Source organism: Orbicella faveolata, unplaced genomic scaffold (genome assembly GCF_042242905.1).
Source record: "Orbicella faveolata isolate gen_17 unplaced genomic scaffold, um_ofav_v1 contig_34, whole genome shotgun sequence".
NCBI lineage: Eukaryota > Metazoa > Cnidaria > Anthozoa > Scleractinia > Merulinidae > Orbicella > Orbicella faveolata.
The window spans coordinates 16,994,609-17,017,500 of NW_028301563.1; the positions used below are offsets into that span (position 1 = coordinate 16,994,609).

General features: G+C 39.9%; 3 protein-coding genes across 3 annotated transcripts in view; all 3 read right to left on the bottom strand.

Annotated features, from left to right (window-relative positions):
- Positions 1-500: 500 nt before the first annotated feature.
- LOC110043862 (uncharacterized) lies at positions 501-4,613 on the bottom strand. The gene is made up of 3 exons (XM_089299059.1): positions 4,555-4,613; positions 2,476-2,844; positions 501-1,586 (listed from the first exon to the last, which is right to left on the bottom strand). The coding sequence occupies exons 2-3, from the start codon at positions 2,821-2,823 to the stop codon at positions 816-818; spliced, it is 1,119 nt and encodes a 372-aa protein (XP_089155185.1). The 5' UTR covers positions 2,824-2,844; positions 4,555-4,613; the 3' UTR covers positions 501-815.
- An 8,738-nt stretch (positions 4,614-13,351) lies between these two features.
- LOC149105052 (uncharacterized) lies at positions 13,352-17,446 on the bottom strand. Its single transcript, XM_089299058.1, has 3 exons — positions 17,388-17,446; positions 15,324-15,692; positions 13,352-14,439 (listed from the first exon to the last, which is right to left on the bottom strand). The coding sequence occupies exons 2-3, from the start codon at positions 15,669-15,671 to the stop codon at positions 13,669-13,671; spliced, it is 1,119 nt and encodes a 372-aa protein (XP_089155184.1). The 5' UTR covers positions 15,672-15,692; positions 17,388-17,446; the 3' UTR covers positions 13,352-13,668.
- Positions 17,447-21,478: 4,032 nt separating this feature from the next.
- Positions 21,479-22,892, bottom strand: part of LOC110049087 (uncharacterized) — a 3,386-nt gene continuing 1,972 nt past the window's right edge. The window contains exon 3 of the mRNA XM_089299057.1: positions 21,479-22,629. Coding sequence (XP_089155183.1) covers positions 21,862-22,629 — 768 coding nt within the window. The 3' untranslated portion in view covers positions 21,479-21,861. The remainder of the gene's footprint in view (positions 22,630-22,892) is intronic.

Here is a 22,892-nt window from a genome sequence, read left to right on the forward strand (position 1 = left end):
CTCGTATTATGAGTATGTTTATATAGTAATCCCTAAATCCCAAGGTTAAAGAAGTGATAGCAAAGCACTCAGAACAGAATTGCTTTCGTCATGTACGAGGATACACCCTTGGATTATTTTCTCCCTTAATCATAAAAATTACAATTTCCTCGATTGTGATGTTGTTATCGGACAGTTCAATAAGCCAATCACACTCGAAGTAGTATTTTAAATCAGCCAATCACATTCCTAATTGCAGCTTAAGTCAACCAATCACAATTTCAGAGCGACATTAAACAATTTACGTTTCCTTTGTCAGTTTTTTTAATGCAAAATTTCCCTTCCTTTTATAACTGTACTTGGCTCTTCTTCTTTTCTCGGAAATTGTGCGCAAGGGTCACTAGTATGATTTCAGACCGAATTGGACGACTCGAAATATTAAGACCATTCCTTATCAGTCAGTCAGACTTCTCGTTAACCCGACCGTTTATGTCTGTTACTGACAAAATGATAACAACGAATTCTGCTGCAAGTTTTTATTGTAAGATTGCCAGTAACTACAAACGGTTAATTGTAATGCATTTGTCAAACGACGAAACTGCAATATTTACCATATTCTCGACTGTCCTTGAACTAAAGTGGACTAAAAAATTAGTATTTCACTAAAGTTCTAGGGGCTATGCCCTGATCATACTGTGTTTTTAATATCCTAAGCTAATGTGGTGACAGAAATCATTGCAACCTTTTTAATTTCATTTCTCGTGATTCTTTTTTCAGTTCGTTCAGTTCTTTATTCGGTTAAGATTTAAGGCCAACACGCGTTGTTGAAGTCCGTCTTACAGTTCGGTGTGTGCGGCTTCAGCAGGTGTCAGGTCACCGGTGACATCCTTAAACCCTCCAACCTCATGTGCTTCGACCTTGATTTTGAGCCTTTGCCCTGCCTGCACGTTGTCCAGGTACACCACACGGATAGTTAGATCGTTATAGTCGTGGTAGTAGAGAGCGTTGTTCGTGAGGTCCTTGGCCACTTTCCAGGAGGTGTAGTCTGCAAAGCGTTGTTGTTTCTCGTGACAAGCCGCACCTTTAGGGATGTCGACCGAATTCAAGACGTGAAAAGCCAAGTTGACGGCCTCGGCGCCTGTTTTGACTGGATCAGCGAAGTTTGCCAAAGTGGCAGCACGTACCAGCCTTGAAGTGGGTGTCAAGTCACCAGGCATTCCAAGGAGACCGCTACCCTCACCCAGAGGTTTGAACTGAGTTCCACCCAAAACAAAGTCCTCGTGAGCGTACTTGGAGAGTTGAACGTAGTTACGAAAATTCAGCATGTGGAAGTCGTAAGGAGGAGAATTAGTCATCACACCCAAGGGGTTCTCATGGATTTTTCTTCCCTGGTCTGTGAACTCGATAATGATGCTTTCGCCAGTTTTGTCTATCACTGAGTAGTGCAGTTCGAAGGTGTGCTGCAGAAGCTTTTTATCAAAAACCAGCGGAAACGATTCCATCTTGAGCGCCTCACGCACTTCCTTGACCGTTGCGAAGTTTCCCAGAAGCCAAGGGGCAAACTCGAGCTGGGAAATCGCCATTCCACAATTGTCGATTGGGACATCCTATGTTATGAACACGACAATCTTAGTAAAGCATTAAGACGAAATCCGATAGAAAATCGAGCAATTTCAGGTTTTAGAGGACAAAAATCTGGTACCAGAACAATTTTAAGTATTTTACAGTCATTTTTACATTTTCTTAAAGGTAAATACATAAATAATTGCCTGTAATAACACCGAAAACAATTTCCCATGGGAACGAGAGAAAATGAATTTCAAAGTTCAGAGAACTTGTGCAAACACAGGCAAAATTTCATAATCAGTTTCATTTCGCCAGTATTTTCAAGTGTTTCCTACGAAGTTCAACAATTCGTTTAAGACGTTTTGGTGTTGTTGGAAATGATTTTTTTTTTTGAGAAGATATTTAAAACAGTCGTACAGAAGTTTGCAATACGATGTAAATAATCTTGGTATCAGGTTTTTGTCCACTCGTTACTCGAACTTCTGGTGGATTCTGTCTTAAATTCTAAAGCAACTATTTTACCGATTAAGAAATCCGAAGGAGTCATGTGCAGGTGACGTATCCCAGGCAAAGACCAGTCCTATGATAGCTTATCACGTAGGAAACACTTGTTGGACGCAAAGAAATCTCCTCCACATGTGAAATCTCCTAATTAGGAATGAGAGGTCTCCCTACGTGTTTTAATTCATTTGATATAGTATTTCAGAAAACCTGACACAATGACCATCTATCGATTGACAGCCAAACAACCGGTCGTTTCAAATGTTTTTTTTTTTTTTTTGTCATCGCAGATTTTTCCATCTAAAATTAATTCCCGAAATCTCTACCAAACTAGCCCTTTGTTATGAACATAACCTTGTCATAGAAACAAGTAGCAATTGGGAATTTCGATTATGTTCGGCTTAAAGTGTCCCACGTTCCTCAAAATACCTGAAACTTGGCAAAGCCAGGAAACAGAAGACAACCCACTGACAGCCCAGCGCTATTCATTCCATCTGCACCAATTGGCAGTTTAAAAGCATTCAAGTATGCGACGGTGTGCTTGTGTTGCCACTTCAAGGGAGTTGGATGACTAGCGCAGTTCGCTGGTAGAGCTGCAGCACGGGAGTACCCCTTAGGTTCCACTATGATATCCGACACGAGGCTGATCATAAATTCCATGGTTCGGCCGACGACTACTGTGTTATCTTCGGCCTTCACTCGAATCTCGGTGCAAGCTCTCGCGGCCAGAAAGAGATACGACAGCAGTTGAATCATAACAAGGATCTTCATTGTCATTGGAATCCGGATGAAGACCGCCTGAAGCAGAAAGATACGCTTCTGTAAGCAAGATACTTATCAGTTCATTAACACTGTCATTTAGAGTGGAATAATTTGAAAGACCACCCCAATCAGACGCAGCGGGATGTGTCTTTCTCCTGGATATTAAAGCTGGTGATTTTTATGCGAAAATATGAGAGAAAGGAAAGCATGATCTCTTGAGAACGGCAATGCCATCTCTCCCCGGTGAACTGTGACGTGAAAAAGTCGGGGTTTTGAAAAAGTTTTCAAAACCAATAAAGGAAACTTGACATTAGCGCGCTTCTAATTTCCCTCATCTTTACTTTCTAATCAAAATAACTAACAACCCGACCCTTCCACATAGGATTCTGTCTCTTCGCAGGCGTCCCTTTTCCCAGTGCAAATAGAAATAACAGACGTCGGCAACGAGGGTTGATCGGTGGAGATCAAATTGTCCAGCATCAAGGGCTGTCTCTATGGGCGGAGTCTTGAAAACAATCACCTATGGTTGTATTGAATCGCGCAATTCGTACATGTAAATTTCAAACAATGCAAATACAGTTGCAATAAACAAAGAGAAGCAGCCACAAATATTACCATCTCTGGATTGAATTGGAAGAAATTATCGTGATATTACAGGAAATCGTCAAAGAAAATTATTTAAGTGTTTTTGCAAGCCTCAGATCATTTTAATTTATCTTTTTTATGGACATTAGTCTTTTAAGATGAAAGCGATTAAATCATAGATTACGGAATTAAACTCTAAGCTAAAATGATGCCAAAGACAATAAGTTTGGTCCGTGATCAGTATTTTTCCAAACTACTTTACTGTTTGAATCTCTTTAGATTGCCTTGTTGTAGAGTTTAGAGTAGCTTATTTGGCCGACTGATGTAGTCCTTGAGGCTGCCTGGTGGTTGAGAGTTCAACTGATGACTTGAGACCAGTTTTCTGAAAATATACTTGACTGTGACTGTGATACTGTTACTATGATCAGGTGACTGAGGCACGTGCACCCGAACTTAAGCCAAAAATATTATGTAACTCACCCTATAAATAAAAGTAGTACTAAAAACAATGCATCAACTGAAGCTCTAGTGTTACAAAGAGCCGGGCGAAAAAATGGTAGCTGGTGAGCCTAAAAAATAGCATTTTCACCTTTTGCGATTTCTTTTATCCGGAAATTTGTGGGATTCCTTGTTATGGAGTCATTTGTCCACACTGAAATCGTGACGCTGCTTTCACTTTCAAAGTTTAACCGGTTCCAATCAGTAAATTGTTTCCTTAGAGTGTAGAGCTCGACAATACACAATTTATGATCGTGTGGCTACAGATCATGCCATGGATATCAGTGGGTCACTGGGCACGATTGGGGCGTGAAAAATTGCTTGTTTTGGAGTACAAGCATGAAACTTTGCACAGTCGTAGGGCATGCCAAACAATTGTGGATGTGGAGATATTCACTACAATACCGGCTTCCATATTTCCGACTCTGGGATAATTTATTTTTAGCCTACGATAAGAAAAAGCTCTCTACGAGAAGCGCGAAGGAAAATGAAGGTTTTTTTGACAACATAAGAATATACCGTGTGTCAAACAGTTCCAACTACCGCGTCATAATTGACTCGTCTGAAAAGCAAAAGCTAATCTAGAATTTAAAAAAGTAGCAGAAGAAACTTGTCTTTGCGGGCCAAACTTACTTCAAGATTTTTGCAGTTTGTGTGACTTACCAGAGCTGGTGCACTCCCAGAATAGCTACCTTGTGCTACCCGTACGATAAACGAAGCAAAACAACTCTTACAAACAAAATTAATATCGGCGCTATTTTTATACTTTGATGCATCGAAACTTGACAGAATAATTTAGCATATACGCTACACTTCTAATCAGAGTTCTATTGTCATCAACTTGAAAGAGATGATGTAATAAATGGCGCTTGCTAACAAGCTCGCCTCCAAATTTTATTGTCTGCGACTTGTGGGATTACGTAATCATCGCCTCTGGGAACATCGAGGCCCCGTTTACACGGGCCTGGACAAATTTTTGCACGGACGAATTTTGTTCCTGGACCGCCTGTTTACATGGATCCGTGCAAATTCTGTTACCGATTGCAGTGGTGTTTACATGGATCCGTGCAAATTTTAGACAAGTCGCGGCATTTGAATGGTTTTTTACGTCTCTGTTGTGATCGGTTATCGCTAATGTTTTAAGCCAATCATGTTGCAGCTGATGCAGTACGCGGCAAATCAAACATTGTGGCAGACAAGAACTTTACGTGGTCTGAGAAAGAAATTAATTTGTTGCTACATGTTGTTATAGACTTCAAAGCAGGAAAAGCAGGCGAAGGAGTTGATTGGGAAACGGTCAGGAGCAAGTGCGAAGACGTAACCAAAAAGTTTTTGGGAAAGTACCTTGATAACGACTAAACTAGCGATCCATGCTACTGCCGTTCGTCTCCTCATATCTGTAACCCGCTTTTGTTTGTTTCTTTTGTCTTAAATTTAACATAATGTAACAAACCAGGGACAAAATGTAACAAAATGTTTTATTTTTGCTCAGCAATCAGGTAAAACATAACTACATTCTAGGCCTTAACCGCGCTATCTGAGCAAAAACTTGTACGGTTCGGGTGTTTACACCAGTCTGTACGAAATATGGAACCGTGCCGGTCGAAAAGTTGACCTGCTTTTTTCAGGTCCCAAACTTGCACACTTTGCCGTTCAAAAATTCGTGCAGTTCCGCCGGTCCCGTGTAAACGCACGATGGAACCGTGCAAGTTTTTGTCCGTGCAAAAATTTGTGATACTGTCGGAAGCTTGAAAATAAAACAACTTCAGGAGGAGAATTCGTAAGGCCTTGATAATTCTGTGCCAGTCCCCGACACCAAATCGAGACCGTAGATATGAACTTCCAGCCCTATACGGGGATGCTTTGGCACGTGACTTGCTTCAATTAAACTCACGTGACAAAGAGATTCCGGCCACATTCACTTGAGAAAGACGCTGTAACAGAGTCGAAAGTTTATGATCGCCAAAACGTTGACTCTGCCTCGGTATCTTGTTTCGTATTATTTCTAGATTGTTCATTAACTGATTGTTTGATTGACAAACAGATTAGAATGAGTCTCAAACTGTGCTTAATGTTGCCACATGGAACTACAGGCTGCTCCAGGTTACATCATTCTCAAATTGAGAGCATGCATAAAATCGCATAATGTCATGAAAAATTACCAGCGACTTCTGATCTAGAAATACCTCAGTGTCTTCCAAACAACGTCCACACTACCAGGGAGAAATTTGAAAACGTTTTTTTTTTCCTACGCTTAGGCCTACCGTCCACACTAATCCGTCACGAAAACGGAGCTTTTCGAAAACGCTCTTCGGACTGGAAGAATTTGAAAAACCCCGGCTTATCATTTTTGTGTGGACAGAGAACATTTTGAAAACGGAGCTTTTCGAAAACAATGATGCCACGATAATCATGTGATTTCCCTTACTGAGTTTTCCTCAAACACAAATCCAAGCAAATTGTCCGGTAATTGTTGCGCTTTTAAATTCCTCAGGCGTTGTGTGGGGACACATTTGATACGTTTTTACAGTGAAATCTACGTTTCCAAATTCCTCCAGAGTAGTGTGCACGAGGCCCGGTTTTAGCTTTAAGAACAGTCGAGCTCCATCTCTGTCAGGGAGCTTAAAACATTATGTTGCGTTAGAACTGAGCCTGAACAAAATGTACATTCAACAAAGGAGAAATTAAGGCAGATAACAAGGCTGGACACCGTGGCAAAATGACCGCACACGCTCTAAGCTGCTCGTGCCATTCGTAAGCGACAGGGATTGGATAACATGATAGCGTTAAAAGAACCTGAATCAAAATGACATCCATTTTTAAATCCCAGACATCTCTTTTCATTTCACAAGGCTAAGGTCGCGACGAAATACATGTAGCTAATGTTTTATCTCAAATACAGTTTCCCTAGATATGTTTCTTTCATATATCTTTTTTTGGGGGGGAGGGGGGGGGAATTTGTGGCTTTTACTACCGTAGTATTTGTTTTTCTCAAAGTCGACGTGCATTCGTATCGAATTTAAAAATGATCTTGTAAAGCTTTTCAAAAGTAATTCCCATAGCGTCTTTGTCGAAATTACAATAGCTTGCAATGTCTGCAGATGTGAATAATATTATAAAACCTGTTTCCGTCCATTGATGGCTTGAAATTAGAAGAAAAGGATGCCTTATTCCTTTCAATATCTACTTCCTAACACTAAGTATGTACAGTCATTTTTTCCGCTGTGTTCCCGAACACAGGAGAAGGTGTGCGTGACGAGGCAAATGAATGTCTGAGTGGGAGGCTACGAAAAACGAAAGCAGGTTGCTAAAATCACCCCACGAAATATCGCTTCTTAGGCTGCCGTTATGGTTGATTGCTTGGCTTGGGAAGACGTCGAAGACAGCGAGAAATAGGCGGTTTCAAGGCTGAGTCTGACGTCGAGAATCGTGTTAATGACCTTTTAGTATCCCCCTATATTAGAGGGATAAAAGAGACCATAGGGATAGAACTTTATGCCACCTTACTCATTCGACTCTTACTGATGTTTTCCTTATCTTTTTTAAAATTCGGACCACCGGTAGGCCGTAGGATAGGCCACAGGGTTGGCCATAGCCTACACCATGGCCTAGGCTATGGTCTACCTTACGTTTTGTCCAAACCCATCGCTGAGTGATGGTCACTGGAATCCTGAGAGCAGAGAGGTAATTCTATCTATGGACTTCTAATTAACATCATTTCAAAACAAAAAAGCTACATACACGAGAGTCAACAAAGATCTTATCTTTCTTCTATAAACTATAAAGCACGTTTAAGAGCACTCAGCCATTAAAAGCTTCAGTTTGTCTAGACGCGATCGGCGTGTTTACAGATAAAACACACGTGGGATTTCGTCTTCACGGCCCGCTTTCGACATACCGAACTGTAAGATTGGGTAGCAATCAATATTAAAACTTTCACTAGACATGGCTCACGATAGTTTTAGAACGGCACTTGCTTCCTGGGTTCTCGCCGAGAATACTACCAAGATTTTGCTTCCACGCAGGATTCTCGCCGGGATCCCCGAGGAGATCTTTTCTTGATAATGGCGAGAACAGATTTTTTGGCGAGATTCTTGCCGAGATTCGCGGCGGGAATGAGAAGGATCCCGCCGGGAAAACGGTTCTTATTTTAGCAAAAATTGTGATGCTCCAAGTGGGTAGTAGCAATGGTGATGATAGCACAGCAAATTTTACCAGGAGCAGTGGTGAATTCAATTTGAAAAGTCTAAAAATCCTAGCTGGGCCCTGTCAAGGCAGTTTTGCTGTCTTTACAGCTGTAGGTAAAAATTCGGCAAAAAAGAAAAAATACTGCTCAGAACCATACATAAGATATGCACTGGCAAAACTGTTCTGGGGATGTCAAATTAACTTAGCAAGCAGAGAAAATCAATATTATTTTTTGCCAATTTCTTCAAGACTATTTTAGAACTCAAAAAGATAAACCATGCGTTTTTGTCAAGTATCTCTCCACGTTCATTTCTATTATTTTGACATCTTGGTGATAATAAGGCCTTGCAAGATCTTGGGAGATTTTTTTGAGGTCCTTTTCTCATCTGGATAAAAAAAAACAAAAGCACATCAAGTTAGATGAATAAATAAGATTCTGTTTAAGAATATCAAAGTTTTTTCAGTGGCCTTAATGCTATATTTTATGAATGATTATTACACATACTATTGCAAAGTGCTGGTATTGATTGTCACCAAAAAAAAACCCAATTTCGATTACAATTGGCTTTACCATGGCATTTTCATCGTTTAAACACCATAAAAGTGCAGTAGAAATGTTAGTCATCGCTAAATCATGGCATTTTCATGGCATTTTCATGGCATTGTGTCTGTAATCCTACTGCATTGCTGCTGAAACAGGAAAATGGCATGAAAATAGCACGAAAACTAGCATGGCCATCATTTTTGGTACGCTTCATGGGCCATGAAAACCAAACCCCACCAAATCATCATTGGGAAGCGGATACCACTAAAAGTCCGTGGTAATGGCAGCTCTCCATCTCGAAAAAAATCATGTGTTTTTAAATGAAAAACCTGTTAAAAGTATGGCATGAAAAACTCCTGAATTTTTACTAAAATTGTGGTGGTTTTTATCATGGCCATGAAAAAACTATACTGTACCACAAACCACAACCTTTGTGACCATGGAATTCCCATTGTTAAGACCAGTAGAATTTCCCATTACTAGCCAATTAAAGTTCTCTCAATATCTTCATGGTATTGTGACTTAATTTTCATTTTCATAGTAAAAGGAGTTAAGGAAAGAACAAAATAAGGTTTTTGAGCCATGGCTAAACCTGTGTGGGCTCAGACGTTCATCTGAGTCTACAGACAACCAAACTGATAAGCCTTTGCCTCCTAAAAAAAACAGGCTGAGAAAAATCTGAAAGAACACAACAAGTTGACTGTAAGACAGCTATTTTTAGGGACATGTCTGTAAGAAAAAATGAGGTAATCTTCTAATTTGATGAAAAGGATTTAATTTCAAGGGTTGATCTTATACCTTAGACCTGAAATGAAGCATTATAAAGTACAGTGATAGACCTACATTGTGCCGATGCTATTTCAAACATACATGTGATGAGAAAACATGAACTCACCAGCCTAAAGATAGTGCCTTGATCAAATTTCAAATGAGCTAAATTTACAAACTTGGGCATGCCAATCAACAATCAATAAATGACAAACTTATAGATTTCAGTATAGATTCTCGTTGTAGATCTAAAGATGAAATACCTATCTATGAAAAAAAGTGTCAACCACACTCGGTGTTAAATTCTAGAGTCAAAAAGTGCAGATGAGGAGAATAATCAGTCTGAGCTGGTTTAATTTAGTGATCATTTAAAATCTGGACAAAAGGTATTAATTGCCAAAAAGCATTTTCATAATTAATTTAGCTGGCTCAATAAAGTGTTACGCATTGCATTACTGTGATTAAAACTCGTGAATGTCAAAAATGACGTGGTTTTCTTTAGTCATCCGTGCAGGGAAACTCATTTTTAAAAATTGACGGTTAATCCAGACTGACACGGCATGTGATGAAAGTAGCTAAGTAGTTAGATCCTATTCATTATTTTGCCGTACCTTTTCAGTGTAGTTATGCAATCATAGCAACTATTCCCTGGAAGATGCAGGATATGGCATTTTCCATCCCTTTAATAAGACAAAAATTTCCCGGAAGGTCAACATCCCCAGATCCCAAACAAAGGTCACGTCTTTGGCGCTCTTCGTCTTGTCTCTCTGGATATACTTCATGTAAAATGCATGATAAAGCTCTGAATGCATGATGTATTATGAAGACATGTTTACGGAAAAATAAACGGGAGGAAGGAAGTAATAGGTTTTGAATGGTGGATCGTATTAGTTAACTAATTTTACAGCTGGCTAATGCTTCCACAATCTTTTTAAAATCCTTGAAACGTAGATTTTAAGGCTCAATCTGAAACTGCCCTCCACAGCTAGAACTTGATGGTTTATGGTTAGACTTGCACCACATGGCATCAAATTCCCCTTTCCTCCGACATGAAGATGGCCTTACGTTAAAGCTCTTTGTAAGAGGAAATCGGAGTCACTGACAGCTGTCCGCAAAGTCAACTTTTTTTTTATAATTTCATTGGTCAAAAATATCAGACGTGTACAGAGGTAAAGGAAATACAATGCATTGTATCTACAATCATTCCTTTAAAATTAGAAACCAAACTATTCTTAACAAGTTTTTTTTTCGGATCCAAAACATTCAACTTTTTTATAAACTGTCCGCTGAGATCTGAGGGACGCCATATTTGATTTGGTTACCAGATATACCCAGGATGCAATGCACTCTTCTATAGCTCGTGCCAGGCTTACTCGATGAAATTTTGTGAAAATGGCAGAAGAAAAAGAGTTTTGCATTTGTCAGTGTTTCTTTAGCCGTAACATTTTTCGGAAGGACTATGAAGTTGATGTTGTGTTTGAAAGTGAAGAACAGTCTCAATGCGATTATAAAAGGGTACGCAGACATTTTTTTATCTCAAAGATAGTCTGCAAATGGCGTTAATTCACACCTTGGCATACATACCAAAGTTTAAGTTGTTGTTTTTTTTTTTTTATAAATTACCCTGTTTCCCCTGTTTTGTCTATCAGGAACTTTACAACAGATGCTGTAAGACAGATGAACAATGGAGGGAAGTACTAAAGGATGTAATGTGAATGTGACCCGCAGCAATGATATATATGAGATTACTTTTTGTAGAATTAAGGCTTTGAATTTGATATCTGAATAGAGGCGAATAAACTCAGCTGTTTGGTTGTGATCTAATGTTTAACACGGTATGGTATGACAACACAGTGGTGTAACCTTGAAATGTCCTCATGAGCACCCAAAAAAGTGGGTTCGTTCTGTGAATTTGTGTTTCTTCCAGTCAGCCAGATATCGGCCATTGCATTGTGAAGTTATTTCATGATTGGTAGTTACTATTCATTAGAACTTAACAGCTACTCAAAACCCCAAAGAGGGGAAGGGGGCGGCGGGGGTGGGGGGGGGGGGGGTGGTATTCAGGTATATCCATGATGCGAATATTGGTATTGTTTGGTATTAAGTTCCAATGTTCGCGTAAAAGGAGACAAGATTAAGAGGAAAAACAATCCCATAAGGCTGCCATAGGAGAGTTCGTGCTCACTTTTTGTTCAACAGTGTACTGCGTCCCACAAACGAAACTGGAACTCTTGATGCCTGCATTTCGCCTTTCTTTTTTTCAAAGGAAGAACAAAATATTACCGACAGTCCAACCCCTATTGAACGGCTACCTATTAAACAGCCATTCCCTATTAGGTGGCCAACAATCAAAGTCCCAATGAGGGTTCTTCTATTGTTTTTTACTTCTATTAAACGACCAACCCCCATTAAGCGGCCACCATCCATTTTCCTGTGGGTGGCTGTTTAATGGAGTTGGACTGTATTATCTGTGGATGCAATGCTAATCCACTGCTAATATTATTATTATCTTTATTTTGTGTTTTGCTCGGGTGGAGTTGGACCCTTCGTGGAGAGTCCAGACTTTCTCACAGCTTGTTTTGGGCATAGTATTGCAAGGTGATGCTGTCACTCATATCCTCCATTATTGTAACCCTGCTGTTGTAACTTTGAAGCAAGGAGACCCGTCAACTATTTTTGTCTATGTCATATGCTATGGATATGTTTGCAACTTTGCTACTTTTCAAATTGCTATAATAATAGTAATAATAATAATAATAATAATAATAATAATAATAATGATGATAATTTGTGAGCTTATATGGCGCATGGCTAAATGATCAAATGCGCTTTCCAATCTAAAAACAAGGATTTAAGGAAGGGGCTTGTGACCTATAAAATACATCGAATTCCTGGAAAAGCTAACAGTATCACGTACAATATTAGTTCAAAAGTTATCAATAAGAACGCTTACTATTACAACATATCCTCACCATACTGATGGTGAAAAAAAAATTTAATATGCACGGCACGTAAAAAATATTTTGGGACTTGGGGAGGAGAGGGAAAATTATGCTTACCTGAAAAAAAAAATGTTGGCTACGCCACTGGAAGGGCCTACGTGCTCTGGGTATTCAGTCGCGAGCGGAAGAACTTTTAGAGCAAGCACATTTTTACTGAAGTTGTTTTACGACTGCCAATTCAATTACCCTCTGGTAATGAACCTTTCTAAGCCATTTTGCTTTTGAAGAGCTGTTTAACACTCCTTCTTCGCGGATTTTTTACGAACTCTCAAAATTACCTGCCCCAACGTTGCTCTCAATTGGTAGAAGACTGCGCCGTTCACGGAATCGAATCTCGATCAAGAATGATTTTTTTAAGCTTTCTTTTGTGAACTTCTTATGTTATGGTCGTTCATGTATTTCAATTTTACTTCTTTCCTCGTATCATGAGTATGTTCATAAAGTAATCCCTAAATCCCAAGGTTAAAGAAGTGATAACAAAGCACTCAGAACAGAATTGCTTTCGTCATGTACGAGGATACACCCTTGGGTTATTTTGAATTCTCCCTTAATAATAAAAATTAAAATTTCCTCGATTGTGATTGGTTAAAAAAAAACTCCTGTTTTCCACTAATTCACTTGCCATGTTGTTATCAGACAGTTCAATAAGCCAATTACACTCAAAGTAGTACTTTAAATCAACCAATCATATTCATAATTGCAGCTTAAGTCAACCAATCACAATTTCAGAGCGACATTAAACAATTTACGTTTCCTTTGTCAGTGTTTTTAATCCAAAATTTCCCTTCCTTTTATAACTTGGCTCTTCTTTTCTCGGAAATTGTGCGCGCGAGTCACAAGTATGATTTCAGACCGAATTGGACGACTCGAAATCTTAATACCATTCATTATCAGTCAGTCAGACTTCTCCGAGTTTAACCCCACCGTTTGTGTCTCTTCCTGAAAAATGCTAACAACGAATTCTGCTGCAAGTTTTTATTGTAAGATTGTCAGTAACTACAAACGATTAATTGTAATGCGTTTCTCAAACGACGAAACTACAATATTCACTATATTCTCGACTGCCATTCAACTAAAGTGGACTAAAAAATTAGTATTTCACTAAAGTTCTAGGGGCTATGCCCCGATCACACTGCGTTTTTAATGTCCTAAGCTAATGTGGTGACAGAAATCATTGCAACCTTTTTAATTTCATTTCTCGTGATTCTTTTTTCAGTTGGTTCAGTTCTTTATTCGGTTAAGATTTAAGACTAACACGTGTTGCTGAAGTCCGTCTCACAGTTCGGTGTGTGCGGCTTCAGCAGGTGTCAGGACACCGGTGACATCCTTAAACCCTCCAACCTCATGTGCTTCGACCTTGATTTTGAGCCTTTGCCCTGCCTGCACGTTGTCCAGGTACACCACACGGATAGTTAGATCGTTATAGTCGTGGTAGTAGAGAGCGTTGTTCGTGAGGTCCTTGGCCACTTTCCAGGAGGTGTAGTCTGCAAAGCGTTGTTGTTTCCCGTGACAAGCCACACCTTTAGGGATGTCGACCGAATTCAAGACGTGAAAAGCCAAGTTGACGGCCTCGGCGCCTGTTTTGACTGGATCAGCGAAGTTTGCCAAAGTGGCAGCACGTACCAGCCTTGAAGTGGGTGTCAAGTCACCAGGCATTCCAAGGAGACCGCTACCCTCACCCAGAGGTTTGAACTGAGTTCCACCCAAAACAAAGTCCTCGTGAGCGTACTTGGAGAGTTGAACGTAGTTACGAAAATTCAGCATGTGGAAGTCGTAAGGAGGAGAATTCGTCATCACACCCAAGGGGTTCTCATGGATTTTTCTTCCCTGGTCTGTGAACTCGATAATGATGCTTTCGCCAGTTTTGTCTATCACTGAGTAGTGCAGTTCGAAGGTGTGCTGCAGAAGCTTTTTATCAAAAACCAGCGGAAACGATTCCATCTTGAGCGCCTCACGCACTTCCTTGACCGTTGCGAAGTTTCCCAGAAGCCAAGGGGCAAACTCGAGCTGGGAAATCGCCATTCCACAATTGTCGATTGGGACATCCTATGTTATGAACACGACAATCTTAGTAAAGCATTAAGACGAAATCCGATAGAAAATCGAGCAATTTCAGGTTTTAGAGGACAAAAATCTGGTACCAGAACAATTTTAAGTATTTTACAGTCATTTTTACATTTTCTTAAAGGTAAATACATAAATAATTGCCTGTAATAACACCGAAAACAATTTCCCATGGGAACGAGAGAAAATGAATTTCAAAGTTCAGAGAACTTGTGCAAACACAGGCAAAATTTCATAATCAGTTTCATTTCGCCAGTATTTTCAAGTGTTTCCTACGAAGTTCAACAATTCGTTTAAGACGTTTTGGTGTTGTTGGAAATGATCTTTTTTTTGAGAAGATATTTAAAACAGTCGTACAGAAGTTTGCAATACGATGTAAATAATCTTGGTATTAGGTTTTTGTCCACTCGTTACTCGAACTTCTGGTGGATTCTGTCTTAAATTCTAAAGCAACTATTTTACCGATTAAGAAATCCGAAGGAGTCATGTGCAGGTGACGTATCCCAGGCAAAGACCAGTCCTATGATAGCTTATCACGTAGGAAACACTTGTTGGACGCAAAGAAATCTCCTCCACATGTGAAATCTCCTAATTAGGAATGAGAGGTCTCCCTACGTGTTTTAATTCATTTGATATAGTATTTCAGAAAACCTGACACAATGACCATCTATTGATTGACAGCCAAACAACCGGTCGTTTCAAATGTTTTTTTTTTTTGTCATCGCAGATTATTCCATCTAAAATTAATTGCCGGAATCTCTACCAAACTAGCCCTTTGTTATGAACATAACCTTGTCATAGAAACAAGTGGCAATTGGGAATTTCGATTATGTTCGGCTGAAAGTGTCCCACGTTCCTCAAAATACCTGAAATTTGGCAAAGCCAGGAAACAGAAGACAACCCACTGACAGCCCAGCGCTATTCATTCCATCTGCACCAATTGGCAGTTTAAAAGCATTCAAGTATGCGACGGTGTGCTTGTGTTGCCACTTCAAGGGAGCTGGATGACTAGCGCAGTTCGCTGGTAGAGCTGCAGTACGGGAATACCCCTTAGGTTCCACTATGATGTCCGACACGAGGCTGATCATAAACTCCATGGTTCGGCCGACGACTACTGTGTTATCTTCGGCCTTCACTCGAATCTCGGTGCAAGCTCTCGCGGCCAGAAAGAGATACGACAGCAGTTGAATCGTAACAAGGATCTTCATTGTCATTGGAATCCGGATGAAGACCGCCTGAAGCAGAAAGATACGCTTCTGTAAGCAAGATACTTATCAGTTCATTAACACTGTCATTTAGAGTGGAATAATTTGAAAGACCTCCCCTATGAGACGCAACGGGATGTGTCTTTCTCCTGGATATTAAAGCTGGTGATTTTTATGCCAAAATATGAGAGAAAGGAAAGCATGATCTCTTGAGAACGGCAATGCCATCTCTCCCCGGTGAACTGTGACGTGAAAAAGTCGGGGTTTTGAAAAAGTTTTCAAAACCAATAAAGGAAACTTGACATTAGCGCGCTTCTAATTTCCCTCATCTTTACTTTCTAATCAAAATAACTAACAACCCGACCCTTCCACATAGGATTCTGTCTCTTCGCAGACGTCCCTTTTCCCAGTGCAAATAGAAATAAAAGACGTCTGCAACGAGGGTTGATCGGTGGAGATCAAATTGTCCAGCATTAAGGGCTGTCTCTATGGGCGGAGTCTTGAAAACAATCACCTATGGTTGTATAGAATCGCGCAATTCGTACATGTAAATTTTGAACAATGCAAATACAGTTGCAATAAACAAAGAGAAGCAGCCACAAATACTACCATCTCTGATTGAATTGGAAGAAATTATCGTGATATAACAGGAAATCGTCAAAGAAAATTATTTAAGTGTCTTTGCCAAGCTTCAGATCATTTTAATTTATCTTTTTTATGGACATTTGTCTTTTAAGATGAAAGCGATTAAATCATAGATTACGGAATTAAACTCTAAGCTAAAATGATGCCAAACACAATAATTTTGGTCCGTGATCAGTATTTTTCCAAACTACTTTACTGTTTGAATCTCTTTAGATTCCCTTGTTGTAGAGTTTAGAGTAGCTTATTTGGCCGACTGATGTAGTCCTTGAGGCTGCCTGGTGGTTGAGAGTTCAACTGATGACTTGAGACCAGTTTTCTGAAAATATACTTGACAAGCTTATGATCAGGTGACTGAGGCACGTGCACCCGAACTTAAGCCAAAAATATTATGTAACTCACCCTATAAATAAAAGTAGTACTAAAAACAATGCATCAACTGAAGTTCTAGTGTTACAAAGAGCCGGGCGAAAAAATGGTAGCTGGTGAGCCTAAAAAATAGCATTTTCACCTTTTGCGATTTCTTTTATCCGGAAATTTGTGGGATTCCTTGTTATGGAGTCATTTGTCCACACTGAAATCGTCACACTGCTTTCACTTTCAAAGTTCAACCGGTTCCGATCAGTAAATTGTCTCCTTAGAGTGTAGAGCTCGACAATACACAATTTATGATCGTGTGGCTACAGATCATGCCATGGATATCAGTGGGTCACTGAGCACGATTGGGGCGTGAAAAATTGCTTGTTTTGGAGTACAAGCATGAAACTTTGCACAGTCATAGGGCATGCCAAACAATTGTGGATGTGGAGACATTCACTACAATACCGGCTTCCATATTTCCGACTCTGGGATAATTCATTTTTAGCCTACGATAAGAAAAAGCTCTCTACGAGAAGCGCGAAGGAAAATGAAGGTTTTTTTGACAACATAAGAATATACCGTGTGTCAAACAGTTCCAACTACCGCGTCATAATTGACTCGTCTGAAAAGCAAAAGCTAATCTAGAATTTAAAAAAGTAGCAGAAGAAACTTGTCTTTGCGGGCCAAACTTACTTCAAGATTTTGGCAGTTTGTGTGACTTACCAGAGCTGGTGCACTCCCAGAATAGCTACCTTGTGCTACCCGTACGATAAACGAAGCAAAACAACTCTTACAAACAAAATTAATGTCGGCGCTATTTTTATACTTTGATGCATCGAAACTTGACAGAATAATTTAGCATATACGCTACACTTCTAATCAGAGTTCTATTGTCATCAACTTGAAAGAGATGATGTAATAAATGGCGCTTGCAAACAAGCTCGCCTCCAAATTTTATTGTTTGCGACTTGTGGGATTACGTAATCATCGCCTCTGGGAACATCGAGGCCCCGTTTACACGGGCCTGGACAAATTTTTGCACGGACGAATTTTGTTCCTGGACCGCCTGTTTACATGGATCCGTGCAAATTCTGTTACCGATTGCAGTGGTGTTTACATGGATCCGTGCAAATTTTAGACAAGTCGCGGCATTTGAATGGTTTTTTACGTCTCTGTTGTGATCGGTTATCGCTAATGTTTTAAGCCAATCATGTTGCAGCTGATGCAGTACGCGGCAAATCAAACATTCTGGCAGACAAAAACTTTACGTGGTCTGAGAAAGAAATTAATTTGTTGCTACATGTTGTTATAGACTTCAAAGCAGGAAAAGCAGCGGAAGGAGTTGATTGGGAAACGGTCAGGAGCAAGTGCGAAGACGTAACCAAAAAGTTTTCGGAAAAGTACCCTGATAACAACTAAACTAGCGATCCATGCTGCTGCCGTTCGTCTCCTCATATCTGTAACCTGCTTTTGTTTGTTTGTTTTGTCTTAAATTTAACATAATGTAACAAACCAGGGACAAAATGTAACAAAATGTTTTATTTTTGCTAGGCAACCAGGTAAAACATAACTAGATTCGAGGCCTTAACCGCGCTATCTGAACAAAAACTTGCACGGTTCGGGTGTTTACACCAGTCTGTACGAAATATGGAACCGTGCCGGTCGAAAAGTTGACCTGTTTTTTTCAGGTCCCAAACTTGCACACGTAGCCGTTCAAAAATTCGTGCAGTTCCGCCGGTCCCGTGTAAACGCACGATGGAACCGTGCAAGTTTTTGTCCGTGCAAAAATTTGTCCGGACCTGTGCAAACGAGGCCCGAGTTGTGGCCAAATGGAAAGATATGTTCTTGTGACCCTTTCACGCTATTTGACACGTATACACCCAGAAAGTGGCATACAAAACAAAGATTTGATGGCCTTTGTCAATCTAAATCAGACATTTTAAGTCGAAAAACCCTTAAAGGAGCCATGTCACGAGCTTTAGATATTACTTTGCAGAGCTGAAAATATATATTGGCAGAAAAGAAAACCCCAAAGCTAATGGTTCCGTTTTGTTTAACATTATTTTACCAATTTAGCAAAACTATAAATACTATTCTGTGGCTAAGGATGGCAAGGATTGAAATGGATTGCAACTTGAAAACATTGGGCCAACTTTTTCAAGTTCCTTTTTGTGCCGGGGAAAAAATAGTCAAATACAGATCTTGGTTTGCATGCGATTTAAAAATATAGCTTGACATCTTTCTTTTGGTGTACCAGGGGTATTTTGATTATCATCAATGGTACTTGAGGCCACTTGTTATTTATTTATTTTTTTTTTTTATTAGACCTCCAAAACATTAAAATCACCATGACATAGCCCCTTTAAACAATGGGCAGGATACCACTTGGCGTCAATTTTCGGTCCATACAAAAACGTTACGACACCTCCGTGAAACTGTAAAAAGTAATCATGGTTGTTCGATTGCTTAAGGTTTCAACAAATACACACTGAGCTTTTGATATTTTAAGCTTTACCCAAAGGCCCCTTCCTAATAAATTATGAAGCATTCGAATTGTCATTATAAAAGAAACCGAAATCTACAAAAAAACATACATCCCTCAAATCAGTGGAATGCCATTGCAAATTAACAATTGGTTCATGGGTCAGCTGAGCGTTCATCGAGATATGAGGCACGCAGGAAGTTTGGAGAGAACGAAAGATGCGTAAGAGCTGGTCGAGGCGAAGCCGGTCGAGAGTAACTCTAGCTTCCTGAACGCTCTGCAAACTTCCCAAGTGCTTCATATCTCGATGAGCGCATGGCTGACGCATGAAGCAATTGTTTTATAACGTTTTCATCGGGGTAGTTTAACGCGGACGACATCAGCGCGGACGATGGGAATGTGAAGCGCGCTCATGCAACTGAATTTGATTACACGCTGTCTGATAAAACCACCTGATGACTCTTAAAACCGAGGAGCTCTGGGCAATATTTTGACAAGAGCATGGACCTGGGAGATCCCTTTGATTTCCATTCATAGCTGTCTCCAAGGGCAAAATGAGCTCTTTCTGCTGGCTGTGACCACAGAATTCAATCTGAGAGCTGTTTTACCCCTTGTCCCCGCCCACTAATAATAAGCTCATTTTATAGATTCTACTGATTATCTTTAAAACCAGTGATGGATATCAGTGGGTCTCTGGGTACGAGTAAGTGTGCAAAAATTGGTTATTTCGGAGTACAAGCATAAGACTCGTACAGCGTAAGGGCTCCCCATACCAAAATATTGTAGATGTGAAGGCTATCGCCACATTACCGTCTTCAATAGTTCTAGCTTTGGGATAAATCATCTTGTAGCCTACGATAACAAACTCAGCGAGTGGCTGGAAAGGAATGAAGGGGGTGTTTCTTGTATCCATACTTATATGCATTTGTCCTTTGCGTATCTACTAAAAATGCCCAAAATTATCAGCTTTCAGTCAACTTTCTATCACAGTTTACAAAGCTCTGCTCCCTTCAAAGGTTCGAATCCGGTTTAAGCCTGGTTGTTTTAGGTTTGTCTTCTGGCATCTTCTTAAACTGCGATGTCCCTCATGTATTTAAACTGTATTTCTGTTCCTTTCTGATTAAAAACTGTTGTATAATAATTCCTGAATTCTTAGTCCACTTGTAGTTAGCTTAATTCTGTTTGTATCTATTTGTGTGTATATCTACGTTTGTATGTTTTTGTGTTCCTGACCTAAACATGTAAATTCTCTTTACTTTTAACTGGCTACCTGGCATTTTTAAGGTGGCTGAACAAAGTTATTGATACCTGTGTTTCATTCACCTTTTTCTCTAAAACCCTTGATCCTTCGGTCGTCAAAAATGGCAGCAACCTAGTTAACAACACAAACTTTGGTTTTTTGATGGTTAAGCTGCCGTATGTACCGTTGCCATGGCATCATGAATAAATCTAAACGGGCCTTTAAAATCGGTTTTACTTATTTGCAGAAAATCTAGTCATTAGATTTTCTTTATAATTTGCATGCAACAAGCACGTAGCGATTCTCACAAGTTAACACCATTTTGCTAATAATTTAACAGAGAGATCTTTAATTGTCCCTTGTTGAAGGTTCACTGGAATATCTAGAATTTCCTTTGTTAAAGTTCACTTATTTTCAATACTACAGTTACTTATTTCCCAAAGTACTTTCGTCCCAAATTTCGTGAAATTCTAATAAGTGCATGGTTCTCGAGAAATATGCGTATTTGCGAGAGTGCAATTTTCATTCAATCGCATTTTTTTGACTTACTACGCATGCACTGCATTTAACTGGGTTCTTTCGGTAAGAAAGAAAAAGCTGAGAATTTCTGGGTTCTTTGTATCGTTATTTTTTCTAACATATCTTTGTAATAAGAGACTAAAGCCATCAATACGCTGCGTTCAATTATAGAGAAAAATAGCACAGATACTGCGGATGTTGAGTAAATAAAATGATCGCTCTATTGACGGCATGTTTGTTCGTTTTTGTTTTTGTTTTTTTTTGCAATCCTTGTGCACGCGCTGAATTGCATCAGCAAAAGCGCGCGCGAAAACTGTGTTCGGCCTTTTTAACTTTCAGGTTATTTCAGGTAGCCAGCATCCCTGTCATTTGGATTAGTCATGAAAATTCTGTTTTTTCCCTCAAATTCTGAGATGAAATAAAGTATTTTTCTTATTCTTCTTATTGTTGTTGTAACAAAGCACTTCGAGAACAACAAAACTTCTTTCGTCCAACAGGAGAATAGACCCCCTTGTCATTTCTCCCTTCTCTTTTTGTGAACACAACACTACTGACAACCCCATCTGATCGAGTTATCTGCTTCGACTTTTTATTATCAAATTATTCCAGGGATTTTAATTACAGGAGCTAGGTCACGTTACGGACATGCGCAAAGTTAATGTCAATGATCTTGAAAATAAGAGGGCCGCTCTTTTTCAAGTTCTCTACTGCCGCTGTCAAATTCGTAAGAAGTTATGACTACGATTTTCTCAAATGCATGTCCGTTTTGCTTAGAGAAATCATTGTTTTACAAGATATGCTTTCATGTTCCGATCAGTTTGTGATAATAAAACTTAACACAAGGTGTTTCCTTAAATTGAAGATCAAGGTTTAAAGATTCTTTAGCCAGTTTGTTCTTTTTTTCTTTTCGGTTTCGATTACGACTAAATCGTTGCTGAAGTCCCCACCAGAAGTCTTCACAGTTCGGTGTGTGCTTCAGCGGGTACCATGTCACCGGTGACATCCTTAAACCCATCAGTCGAAGACGCCATTTTGATTTTGAGCTTTCTTCCTGCCTGCACGTTGTTCAGGTACACCACGCGGATGGTCAGATCTTCGTAAGTGCGGAAATAGAGAGCGTTGTTCGTGAGGTCCTTAGCCACCGCCCAGGAGGTGAAGTCTGCGAGGCCCTGGTGCTTGTGGTCAGAAATCACTCCGTGTGGAATGTCGACAGTATTCAGAATATGGTAAGCCATCTTAACTGCCTCCTTGCTTGTTTTTACTGGACCAGCGAAGTTCGCCAAAATCGCAGCACGTACAAACCTTGAAGTGGGTGTCATGTCTCCGGGCATCCCAAGCAGACCGCTACCCTCACCCGTAGGTTTGAAGTGAGTCTCACCCAAGACCAACTCCTCGTGAGCATACTTGGAAAGGGCAACGTAGTTACGAAGATTCAGCATATGGAAGTCGTAAGGAGGGGCGTTGGTGACGGCACCGACAGTATTGTCATGAACCAACCTCCCATTTTCAGTGAACTCAATGACGATGCCTTCTCCCGTCTTATCCGTTACGGAGTAGTGCTCATCAAACGAAAAATCCAGCACCAGTTTTCCTGCAAACACCAGTGGAAATGACGCGGTCTGCATGGCGTCTCGTAACTCTTTAACAGAGGCGAAGTTTCCCAGAAGCCAAAGAGTAAACTCTAAGGAAGAAACGGCTGTGGTGCATTTGTCTTTTGGAACCTCCTGTTATATGAATACGACAACAAAATTGTTAAAAAAAAAATGACTCGGTTCCTCTGTGGTTCATTTTACTAGCCACGTACCCAGATCTCACTCGGTGTTATGCTGACCACTGGAGATCTGAGTACGGGATTATTATTTTACAGTTCCAGTAACAAGACCAGAGGGTTATTTATGAGGAAGGGTTTAATTAAGTTTTGGAAGTAAGTTTCCGATTCCAAATAAGTGGGTTGGACTTGAGAATGAAAACAACGTTAACGAACATT

Coding starts and splice junctions, on each gene's coding strand:
- LOC149105052 (XM_089299058.1), bottom strand. CDS start 15,671: ATGACAATGAAGATCCTTGTTACGATTCAACTGCTGTCGTATCTCTTT. Junction 14,440..15,323: donor CTGGCTTTGCCAAATTTCAG/GTATTTTGAGGA, acceptor TTCATAACATAG/GATGTCCCAATCGACAATTG.
- LOC110043862 (XM_089299059.1), bottom strand. CDS start 2,823: ATGACAATGAAGATCCTTGTTATGATTCAACTGCTGTCGTATCTCTTT. Junction 1,587..2,475: donor CTGGCTTTGCCAAGTTTCAG/GTATTTTGAGGA, acceptor TTCATAACATAG/GATGTCCCAATCGACAATTG.